The 12,562-nt window shown below is 41.6% G+C and overlaps 2 protein-coding genes across 2 annotated transcripts; one reads left to right on the top strand and one right to left on the bottom strand.

The window, feature by feature from the left end:
- The first annotated feature begins 1,358 nt into the window (after positions 1–1,358).
- adob (2-aminoethanethiol (cysteamine) dioxygenase b) lies at positions 1,359–3,617 on the top strand. Its single transcript, XM_053632536.1, has one exon. The coding sequence runs from the start codon at positions 1,568–1,570 to the stop codon at positions 2,327–2,329; it is 762 nt and encodes a 253-aa protein (XP_053488511.1). The 5' UTR covers positions 1,359–1,567; the 3' UTR covers positions 2,330–3,617.
- A 4,297-nt stretch (positions 3,618–7,914) lies between these two features.
- egr2a (early growth response 2a) lies at positions 7,915–10,858 on the bottom strand. Its single transcript, XM_053632531.1, has 2 exons — positions 10,277–10,858; positions 7,915–9,928 (listed from the first exon to the last, which is right to left on the bottom strand). The coding sequence occupies exons 1-2, from the start codon at positions 10,410–10,412 to the stop codon at positions 8,913–8,915; spliced, it is 1,152 nt and encodes a 383-aa protein (XP_053488506.1). The 5' UTR covers positions 10,413–10,858; the 3' UTR covers positions 7,915–8,912.
- Positions 10,859–12,562: the final 1,704 nt, after the last annotated feature.

Here is a 12,562-nt window from a genome sequence, read left to right as displayed (position 1 = left end):
TCCACATCATAAATGTGATAGCGACATATAGATTATTACATTTTAAATGAGGGAGAAAATTCTTTTTAAACTCAAAATATATCCCCAAACCTTCAGACATGACTATGGGTACTTGGAATTTCGTATAATTGTTTAAAAATAAATAATACCTAATTCATGGCTCAAATAGGTATAATTGTTCAAATAATCTTTTCTATAATTCACATATGTAACTCAGTGGTGACTATACAGTCTATTTTAAGTATAAGCTTTACACAAATGTTGGGGACAGAAAAGTGGACGTTTCTGTAGAATGACCCTTGAAGTCTCAGAGATTACAATTTTCCCCCATTTTTGAAGTGAACATTAACTGAAACTCTTGACCTTTATCTGGATGATTTTATTTATAGTGCTGCTGGCACATGATTGGCTGATTGAATAACTGCGTAAATGAGCAGGTGTACAGGTCTTCCTATTAAAGTGGATGAGCGATGTCTAAAATTGCTCAGAACGAGCTGCTAGACTGTATGCTAGGTGACTATGATGTTGACTTTCAACTAACTAGTACAAGGTTACTCTAAAAATTCACTAGATAGAAGCCTATAGCAAAACCTGCACCCACACTGGCCATTTCCAGATAAGATTGGACACCCCTGGCCTATAGCCTGTCCTATTTTCCTCCTATTAAATGCCACAGTAACAAGCGATGTCTTGATGTCCTGATCTTGTAACGACCTAGCAATGTCAGAGTGGCAGAAAACCCCTAACTTCACACTGGAACAACACAAATACAGCACCAAGCACCACATTAACACCAGAATCTCTCAGCACATTGCAAATATTTTAAAATGTAAACATTTTAAATGATTTTAGTGGGAAGAGTTCCTTTCATTAAGGCTACATGTATGAGGACTTTAGTTTTATGATATATCTGGGAAATGGTGTATTATACATGTTGTCACGTTGTATTTTTAGCTTCTCACTTCATTTGGAAACCTTTTTTTAAACGAACCTGCCCCTCCTAAGGCCCTGATTATGCTATTGATGGTGTTTCTGTGGAGACTCTGTTACCCCGGGGGTCTGTGGCCTGTGCCCTGTGCGTGAGAAGTGTGGGCCATGTGTGCTTATCCCCAAACAAGAAGGAATTCTAGGTATTGTAGTGTAGCTTAAAGATATTTCCTCCCGAACCGTTTATTCCGTTTCAGGATAGCTGAAACACTCATCATTCCGGAAAGACGGCTACGGTTTGGAGATTTAAAAGGTAAGAACATGCATGTTTTCTGTTCAGAACGACCGGAAATGCAGACGTTTCCGAGCTGGTAGGACTACATATCCCACAATTCAAAGTGTTCCAAACGGCCATGACGTCATTGCGGACGTGTAGCTCAGATCTTTGTGTATGGGGGTTATTGCGCTGATGATGAATGGCTCGGCTTGCGTGTTGTACGTGACTGCGTGTAATGTGTTTTGGTGAATTGTTGATTTAGTATTTAATCAGTCAAGGAAGTCGGTTGAGGCGCAACAAGGCTCGGGCTTGAATTAGTGTTGCTAGCTAACGTCCAGGACAAGTGGATTTGTCTCGTGCTATATGATGCCTCAGGACAACATGAGCTCCCTGATTCAGAGACTCGCCCGACAGGCGCTCACGACCTTCCGCAACCGGGCTAGTGAGGAAAGCAAGGCGTTTGTGGAGAACCAGAGCAAGCTGAGGAGCCTGCTGGCGGAGGTCAGGGCGGCGGATCTGAAGATTGTTCCTCGGTGTGTGGACAGCAGCTGTGTGTCCCCGCAGCTCCTCGGGCCGCCTGTCACCTACATGCACATTTGCGAGACGGACTCGTTCAGCATGGGGGTGTTTCTGTTAAAGCACGGCTCTTGCATCCCGCTCCACGACCACCCAAACATGTACGGCATGCTGAAAGTGCTCTACGGCAAGGTCAGGGTTAGTTGTTACGACAGGTTGGACTGCTCACCCGACAGCGCTAGCGGGAGACACTTTAACCCCCCGCTGCTCCCCTTCCAGAAAAGCGGCATGCGGCTGTCCGTGCAGCGGTCTGTAGAGGAATACACAGAGGACAGCCCCCCGTGTGTCTTATCCCCCTACAGGGACAACCTGCATCAGATCGAGGCCGTGGACGGACCCACCGCCTTCCTTGACATATTGGCACCACCTTACGACCCAGACGACGGCAGAGACTGCCACTATTATAAGGTTTTGCAGCAGGGTCTGGAGAGTGCAGAAAGGACGGCGGGGGGTCAGGAGCAGACAGAGCTGTGGCTCATGGAAATCCCTCAACCTAGTGAATTCTGGTGTGGTGCTGAACCTTACCCTGGGCCAAAGGTTTCTCTATGAAGGAATCACCACCTCGACTGAAAGACTTGGCAGGTCTCTGAAAGCCTGATTTCTGCTCGTCCTGGCACTGTACTGTCCTGACAACAAGCTGGACTCTGTACTCTGCGAACAGCCACAACATTTTCTGACCTCTCATGGACCTGTTGCAGTGTCTCACCAGTACAATTGTGATCTATCTGGCTAAGACTGCCTCTTTGCCTGATATGCTAATGTACATAAACATTGAATATTTCGAAGCAAAATGCTCTCTAATTTGCTCTGTTTTAGTCTCTTATTTCAACATTTACATATTCAACAGATAACAGCAAACTCAGCCTGTTTCTTGAGTTTCTTGTATATGGAGTGTGTGCTGGAACAGACATTTAAATATAATCTGTAATAAGTTAACAAACGTTTAAAAAGTTCCTCACCCATGTTTCATTTTGTCTGGTTTTAATTTACTGGACCCCGTGTGTGTGTGTGTGTGTATATATGTATATATATATATATATATATATATAATATATAATTTTTTTTTAAAGCCTGTTTTCCTGTATGGTAATCCACATTTCAGTATGTCATACATACTTGGCCTGGTGTTCTATTGATACAAAGCTGCTGAAGTAAATGAGTGATTTGTATATCTAGCATGTAATTTATATCATCTTTGCAGCTCAGCTCTTGTTTCAATTTCACTCTGGACTTTGTGCCCAAATCAAACGAGACTCTTTACAGCAGTGGTTCTCATCTGTTGGGTCACGCCCGAAACATGGATTGCATACACACATGAAGTGGGTCATCGGTATGTTCTTAGTCAAAAGGTCAAATACGTTTGCACAACATTTGACCCTGCATATTTATTTTGAAAGGCATCTGGTATTTCCCATGTATGAGCATAAACAAGCTGTAAGCAGTCTGTTATCTGTATTGGTAGCCTGATAGTAAACAGTGACCAAAAAAAAACCCTACAGTCAAATTCACCTTACATTCACACAGAGCACAACACATTGGTAGATTTTCTTTTTTCAGCTTTTGGGTCATGACCTAAAGGTAAATCACAACTCCATGACTCAAGAGCATTTAAGAACCACTGCTAAAGTGTCCCTTACATAACTGAATGACATGAGGTTTTGATTTTTTTAGGCACTTGCCTAAAAAACTTGCACAGTTAATTGCATGACTGAAGAAATATTTTGTATATTATTTAGTTTAGTGTTGTGTTGAGGGATCCTAACAATTTCAGGCAATTATAAACAATACATAAATTTCTGCTTTCATTAAAGTTCTGTTTGGTTTACTCTAGGAAAAATTCTCTCTCTCTTTCTCTCACTCTCTCAACCCCCCCCACCCCCCACCCCTCCCCCACCCACACACACTACACAGTCCTCTCTGAAACAATTGGAACAACAACAATAATTAATTTGTGCTTTACACCAAAGAAATTGGGGTTTGAGGTCAAAAGATGACTATGTGATGAGAGTTTAGGCTTTTCAGCTTTTATTTCCAGGTATTTACATCTTAATGTTAAACGACATAAAATGTAGAACCTTTTGTATCAGACCACCCTAGTTTTAGTTGAGCAAAGGTATAGGAACAGATAAGTCTTGAAGTAAATTAAAGTAAATAACATTTAGCATTTGGTTGCTTATCCATGACTTGCAATAACTGCATCAAGCCTGTGACCAGCAAATTGTTGGTTTCTTATTTTGTGATGCTTTACCAGTCTTTTACTAAAGCCTCTTTCAGTTGTTGTTTGTTTCGGGGGATTTCTCCTTTTTTAGTCTAGAAATGCTTGCTTGGTTGGTTATGGTCTGGTGATTAACTTGGCCAGTCTAAAACCTGATGAAGTCCTTTATTGTGTTGGCAGTGTATTTTGGATCATTGTCTTGCTGCATGAGGAAGTTCCTCCTGATTAATTTGGATGCATTTCTCTGTGAATTGGCAGACAAAATGTTCCTGTAGACTTCTGAATTCATTCGGCTGCTACCATCATGAGTTACATCAATAATAAAGATTAGTGAGCCTGTCCCAGAAGCAGCCATGCAAGCCCAGGCCATGACACTACTTCTACCATGTTTCACAGATGAGCTTATATGTTTTGGATCATGAGCCGATCCTTTATTTCTCCATGCTTTGGCCTTTCCTTTGCTTTGGTAGAGGTTAATCCTGGTTCCAGAACTTTTGTGGCTCATCTCTGAATTTCTTTGAATTACAGTCTGGATCTGATTTGTACTGCTGATGAGTGGTTTGCATCATTTAGTATGGCTTCTATATTTCTGCTCTCAAAGTCTTTTTCGATGGTGGATTGTGATACCTTCACCCGTGCCCTGTGGAGGTTGTTGGTGATGTTACTGACTGTTGTTTTTGGGTTTTTCTTCACAGCTATAACAGTGTTTGTCATCAGATGTTCATGTTTTCCTTGGCTGGCCAATTCAGTGTCTGTTGCTCAGTACAGCAGTGGTTTCTTTCTTTTTCAGGACACTCCAAATTGTTGTATTGGCTATGCCCCATGCTTGCACAATGCCTCTGATTGATTTTCCCTCTTTTCTCAGCTTCAAAATAGCTTGCTTTTCTCCCATAGACAGCTCTCAGATCTTCATGTTGGTTTATCCTTGTGAGCAACAAATGCAGTCTTCACAGGTGAAACGAAAGGCTAAAACCAATAGCAGATATTCAGAGCTATTTATTGTTTAAAAACAATCAGTCTAATAGGACACACCTGGGTAACAAGAAAGACCTGTCAGTCACATGTTCCAATATTTTTGCTCACCTACAAATTGGGTCGTCTGATACAAAATGTGCTATATTCCATACAATTTAACTCATCTACATAAAAATACCAGGGCATAAAAGCTGAAACTCTAAACTCTCTTCTTAGATTCATCTTTTAATCACAAATGTCTTCAGTCTACAGCAAAAAAGAAAAGAAAAAAAAGAATGGGCCTTGCCGTCCCAGAGGGGACTATAAGTATTCTACACTCCATTTACACTTTGGTTGTTTCATGTGTCTTGATGATATCCAGATACAGATTATACACATAAAAATGAAAAAGTAAATTCACCCAAGATACATTTTATATCTGATCATCCAAACCACTAATGAAGGTAACTTAATTGATGCACTTGTTCCATGAATGCTAATGTCGGTGGCTGATATAGCAACCTTCAAATAAATCTAACTAAAGGTGAGGAACAACAATGCAAGTTGATGTTTGAATGTAATGAGCTGATTTGCATATTAATTCATAAATGCAGATTTACAGTCTGATCAGAGATGCATTTGTCCAGAAGTGTACAACTCCTGGCAAAAATTATTGAATCACCACACTTAGAGGATGTTCACTCGACTTTTTTTACTTTGTAGAAAATAAACAAATCACAGATATGGCACAAAACTATTTCTGTGTAATAGCTGAACATTCTGGCTTTGTGAAACATACCTCAAACATGTTAAATAAACTTATTTTACTTAATGGGATATTTTGTTCCAGATCAAGTAGAGGACAAAATTATGGAATCACTCAATGTAGAGGAAAAAATTATGGAATCTCCTTGTAATTTGCATTTCTAAAACAAATACCAGCACAAGCCTAAAAATGCAAGTTAGTCTGCAGTTAAAAGAGAGTGCTTACAGACCTTAACCTTGGACTTTGTAAAAGGAAACATGGTCCCAACAAGAGAGTTGTCAGTTGAAACAATGGAAAAGAGTATAAAACTTCTTCAAGAAGGAAATCCAACACAGAGTGTGGCAAAAAAGATGTTGGTGGTTTCCAGTCAGCTGTATCTAAAATTTGGTGCAAGTATAAACAAAATGGGAAGGTTATAAAAGGAAACAAGGTTACAGTGTTCTAAAGAGAAGCAATCATGGAGTGTGATGCATGAAAGTGGTATTCAGTGATGAATCATGAATCTGCACACGTCAAGGAGATGATACTGGAACTTTTGTATGGTGCTGTTCTAATAAAACATATAAAGATGACTGCCTGAATAAAACAATCAAATTTCCCCACACATTTATGATATAGGGTTGTATGGTAGGTAAAGGACCAGGGGAGACCTCAACAATCAGTGCAAATAGTCTTGGTGATGATGAAGTCATTTTTCAAGATGATAATGCATCTTACCACAGAGCAAAAAGTGTTAAAGCTTTTCTTCAGCAAAGATAGATCAACTCAATGACATGGCCAGCAAACAGTCCGGATCTCAATCCGACTGGAAATTTATGGTGGAAATTTTAAAAATTTGGTCCATGACAAGGCTCCATCCTGCAAAGCTGATCTGTCAACTGCTATTTGAGAAGGTTGGAACCAGCTTGATGGACAATATTGTTTTTCATTACTGAAGTCCATACCTCAAAGAATTCAGGCCATCATAAAAGCCTGAGGAGGAGCAAAAAAGTATTAATTGTGACTTAATTTGTTGATGATTCCATATTTTTTTCCCTCTACATTGAGTGATTCCATAATTTTGTCTCCTACTTGATCTGGAAAAAAATATGCCATTAATTTAAACAATTTAATTTAACTTGTTTGAGGCATGTTTCATGAAGCCAGAATGTTCAGCTATTAAACAAAAAACGGTTTTATGTCATATCTGTGATTTGTTTATTTGCTACGAAGTAAAAAAAATCTGAGTGAACATCCTCTAAGTGTGCTGATACCATAATTTTTGCCAGGGGTCGTGAAAACAGGTGGTTAAAATCTTATCAGGAGACAACCCAGATACAAGATGTGTGAAATATCCAGGTGTAAATGGGATCCTGGGTTCACTCTCACTTTACCTTCCTGTCTTACCCAAAGATATCAAAGGGTAGCCTCTAGTGGTATTCCTATGTAATGCCTGGCATTTGAAAACTTTCCCATTTACAACACTGAATGTACAACATATCTACATTGTATTAATTTAATTATTTACAGATTCACACCTCATAGAATGATTTGGACACAATCGTTTTGTGTACAGAACAAATGTCAGGAGGGCACACTAGGAACAAATGAAGTTCTTAGCAAGGGCCCAGTTTCACAAAAAGTCAGCACAAAAATCACAGTAAGATAGTAAAGAGAGTGTTACTTCACCAGTTACAAAAAGCAGCAGTTAATTCTATAAAGTGATCTGTGAATGTTACAACAGAAATCATCAGTTACACATTTTAAACAGTAGACCTAGACTTAAAAGAAACAGAATATACAGAGCTCAAATAGCATACTTGTAACAGCAGGGAGGGTTTTTTTTCCTGATCATGTAAAATACATTAACAATGTCATACACAAGACTCATATAAAGCTGCCTTTGATTCGCACACACAGGCCAGGTCAGAAGTCACATAGTACTGTCCTATATCATACTGTTTTTACATACCACTTATCACCAGGGACATGCAGAGGGTGGGGCACTCTTTTCAGAGCTCCCTTTTTAGCAGAAGTGCCCCATTTCAGTATAAATGACAGATATGTATAGGCAAAGCATGAATTACAACAATGATATGAGCAAAACAGCTTGAGAAACATCTTCCTAGGTAACCGTAACCTGGTGTATAAAGGTTATATGTAAGGGGGGGGGGGGGGGCAGTTAGGTAAAGTAGGTATAGGTAAAAAAAAAAAAAAAAAAGATTAAATAATCACAAAACTGTGTTAATACAGTATGTCAAAATCAGTTGAACAACTGATGTAGATTATTTCTAACCAGTATAAGCTTGGAACTATAAGTGATCAATGTTAATCAATTAGTTAGCTCCCAGCTGCTAAGAAAACATTACTGTTTGACTATATTTCAATTCAGCTTCTTACCTCAGAGGATTTAAACAATTTTTGTTGATAAATGACATATGAACTAGAGTTTTAACATGTGGCAAGCAAGCTTCAATGCTGCTGTTAGGAAATTTATTCAATAGCTAATTTACTCATTTAATAATCCATAGTGAGTGAGAAAGGAGGCAGCTATGGGGGCTACATGTTTGTCTTCCTGATAGCAAGAATGAGATAGAGGCTGCAGGGCAAGCTATTTTCATATTTATTACACAAGGGGGTGAAATAAAAATGTAAATCAATGTATCCAGTTAGGAATGTGTTTGTTTATATTCTATATTCTACATTTCTAGGCCCTGTGTGAATGCAGGCTCTGTGGGCAATCTTTTCTATTACACCCTTTGAGGCCTCATTTTCAGGGACCCTTGGATAGGGCAGCTTTTCAACCACAGTGAGCTCTGCACATGATAAATAAGGTTAATCTGTAGCCTACCATGGGTTCCCAGCCAAGGTGCTGGAGTACCTCCTGTCCTGAACATTTTAGTGTGTTCCCTGTTCTAACACACTCACTTCAAGTCAATATTGTAAAATACTGATTAGTTGAATAAGATGTGTTGGAGCAGGAAACACATCAAAATGTGCAGGACAGGGGGTACTCCAAGACCAGGGTTGGGAACATATGGATGCCTTTTTTTGAGCACATACGAACTCTGCATGTCCTGGTAAAGTAAGGTAGTACACGGTTTGGGACATACCGATATAAACAACATGACGTCTTGGTCTGAAAGGTGGTAAACAAGGTCCTATGTCCAGCGCCTTTTTCTTGTCACGTGGTCATGGTTCAGGAGGCCGGTTATTTCTCACACGGCGCCTTGAGCGCCTGATGTCTGGGCAGGAGGAGCGCTCGCCCTTTTCTCTCTCTGTCTTTGGTGGATTTTCGTGTGCCTCCTTCGCTCGTCGCTCCTGGCGAACTTCCGGCCGCAGAAGTCGCAGGAGAAGGGCTTCTCGCCCGTGTGCGTGCGGATGTGCGTGGTTAGGTGGTCGCTGCGGCTGAAGCTGCGCATGCAGATGCGGCACTGAAACGGCTTGTGGCCGGTGTGGATGCGCACGTGGCGCGTGAGCTCGTCGGACCGCGAGAACCTGCGGTCGCATCCCTCCGCTGGACACGGGTACGGCCTCTCATGGACCGGGGTCTTACACGGTCGGGTCGGGTACTTCCTCGGTCGCAGTATGGGTCGTAACGGGACACTCTGTGGGTTGGAGTCAGTGGGCGGCCTCAATCCGTCCACGGGACACGAAAGAGTAAAATTTCTTATCATGTTCAGCGGCGTGAGGGGTGGAGGAACTCTAACGGAGTCCAGAGAGCAGGAGAACGGTTTTCGGTCCTGGAAGACTGGCGCATCTCTTTGGCCGCTGCTCTGGTAAAAACCTCCATAATCTGGTATGATGGAGAAAAGCGCACCGTCTATGCTGGACTTTGGGGATGTGTAAGAAGCAGGCGGGTACGTTAATGGGCATGTACTAGTTGATAGGTAGGTCGAGGGGTCCTGGTAGCCATCCGCACTACAGGTGTAAGGGGGAGGTGATGAGTACATGTGCTCCATATCCTTCTCGTGGCTTTTGGCACAAGCTGAAGCCCCCGAGAGGTCTGTGGGTCCTGGAGAGGCGGTAGGGAAAGGGGTGAGGCCAGGTGTCGCGTTTTGGACTTCTGCGCAGACAAAGTTGATCAAGCTGTCTGGGCTCCAGCTGCCGTGTGCGCACTGAGCGCCGATGGAAATTTTGCCCGTGTAGGCTAGAGGAGAACTCTGTGCGCTGTTCGGGTCTAGAAAGTCAGCAATGCGCTTTTCCTTAGAGAAACTCTCCGCGCCCAGGCTACCTATCACATCACAAGAAAGAAATAAAGATACATATTGTGTGTTAGTTTCTAACACATTGTACTTTCTTGTGCACTTTGGGCACACAAGTCTGTCTCGATGGAGTTCATTAACAAAACGATACATTTATAGCCTATAAAAAAGTAGGCTACTAAAAAAAGTCCTGTACTAGCCTACTTGATTCGTTTGATAAATATCCCATGTTTTATTCGACTTTTTCCCCTCCAGACAGACTATTAAGACAAATCCTGTCACCATAAAAACTTTACAGCTTACCTAACATGTGCACAGGTGAACATGTTCTAGACAGAGCAGCAGAGCGCTTACACAGTCTCTATTTGTGCGCTTACCTCCTGATGCCTCGCTTCTCACGTCTACATGAGGAAAGCCGCTTGGTATGTCATCCATAGGACAAACATCCGTTGCAATAGCGCGTATGAAATCAGTGAGCGACTCAGAAACTTTATCCACACTGTTAGCTGTCATTTTACGCCACTGCAAAGTTGCCCAAACGCACTGGGTGTTTTTAAGCTCAGATTTAACCAGGCATTGTCATTTAGGACATAGAAATGATTACAACGGATATCTTTATTTATTGGATATCTTAAATAGGATGGTCTGTTGGTAATTCGCACCCTTCACTTGCCCGGCGGTAGATAACTGACGCTCGTGCGTTAGTAGGCATTTAAAGGAGGCTTTCAATATGTGCTACGTCATTGACCATGAAAGGACATGAGATAAAAGAGGGTTGGGCAGCTAATAGGAGGCATGCACAGTGACACGACTGGGAATTAAAGCATATCAAGCGATCATTTTAAGCGCTAGGTTTATACTTTTCCTGATGTCAGGTCACCTCTGTCAGATATTGGCCCTTTTTTTATTATTTGTTTTTACAGGTTTGTTTGTTTTACGCAGTTTCTTTGCAGATTGGAGAGAAACACGCAGCCAACTTTCCTAATCGAAATCAGGAATTCCGGTCAGGTCATTCCCATACATGGATCGCATCCGGCGGCCTAAAACACGCCCTGCTGGTCAAATATGGAACATCCGGGAAATTCGACACGGAAAACGAGCGCGTTGTGGAGAATACCCATTCTAACATCATAACCACAATACATACTCATAGCTCAACTTCCCTGACTACATGAAGGAAAGTAGTATTTGAATAAAACTGGAAAAGAGAGAGACATTTTTAAGTTTCAGGGCGACACTGAGGAAAAAAAAAAAATATGGTCTAGACTCTAGAGGCAGCATCATCTTATATATAAGTTATACCCCACCTCTGTCTATACTCTAAGTCTATTTTCAACTCTCTTGCGATGAATATAGTTTTGTATCAGCTTGCAAATCAGCCTCATTCTGGAATCAAATGGAGAGTGTATGATTCAGCATAACAAAAAACAAACTTGAATAGTATAGCTAACAATTACAATTGTAGTTTGAAAAGACATAAAAAGACAGATGCTGTCTAGATCTCATTTGTTGAAAGGACTGAAGCCAGTGTGTTCAGCTATTTAAAAAAAATAAAAAAAAATACCTATTTTGCACTCCATTAAAGCTCCAGTCTGGGATCATCCCAGGTGACAAAAAAGGTCCCCAGACATCCCCTAAATGGCCTCTACGAACGTTCCCTGGAGCGTCCATGTGTAGAGTCCCCTTGACGTCCTACGGACGTTCACAGGACGTCCAGCGGCCATTCGGGACGCTTAGAGGACTTTCGCTGAAATTAACACATTCAGTAGTGTTATGATTTGATATCCTCTGATGTCCTCGGAACGTCCGCCAGCGAACGTTATAAACCAGACCAAATGTGGACTTAAGTGGACGTTCGCAAGGTCCGGGGGATGTCCCCTGTTTCCTGCGATTACACTTACCAGTAACTTTTCACTGTAGCAAGACAAGAATCTTCAACAAGCAAAAGCTGCATAATGATCAAGGACCCCCTCCCCCCAGTCCCACCACCTAAATTGATAAATGTACCAACTTGTGATTGACAACTGTATATAAAACAGTATTTTTTTTTTTTATATCTCCTCCTGCTCTAAAGTGTTTCATAAGTGTTTCTGTGATGCGGACATAACAGAAGTAATGGGATGGGAAAGATGACATGGGCAAGTTTGGAAACTGTTAGTGTCTTCCAGATAGAATTGAAAGCAAGTGTACACCCAAGCAACAATTCCATAATGCAAAATTACTTCTCCCTTCCTCCTTCGGCTGGCAGGAAGAAACTTTACATACAGTATCTCTGACACAGCATCAAACCCCTTGTCGTCATTCTTTGTTTTTCTGCCACCATGATCTATTTTCATCTGTGGCGGCGTGAGCAATCGAGCAGTTGCTGTACTTGTGATTGAGGCCTAATTTTAAAGCCACCCACACAAGAGAACAGCCCCTTCTCCCTGGATTCTCAGGCAAAGCTGAGGCTCTCCTCGCTGAATAGATTTGCCCTCCTACAGCTTGCCGCTCTACTACCTCCTCCCTGCCGAGCTCCCGCGCGCTCCTAACTTCTCACGCGCCCACACACACATGCATGCACATGTCTTCACCGAGTCTTCACACAAACCAAAGTGACGCAACCAGTTTCACAAGTAGTCTACTGTATGTCTGAGTTATCTCTTTGGACTACATTCTGTGCA

Source organism: Ictalurus furcatus, chromosome 9 (assembly GCF_023375685.1).
Source record: "Ictalurus furcatus strain D&B chromosome 9, Billie_1.0, whole genome shotgun sequence".
Lineage (NCBI taxonomy): Eukaryota > Metazoa > Chordata > Actinopteri > Siluriformes > Ictaluridae > Ictalurus > Ictalurus furcatus.
The sequence above is the reverse complement of the archived record's forward strand: the minus strand, read 5'-3'. Positions and strand labels throughout refer to the sequence as shown.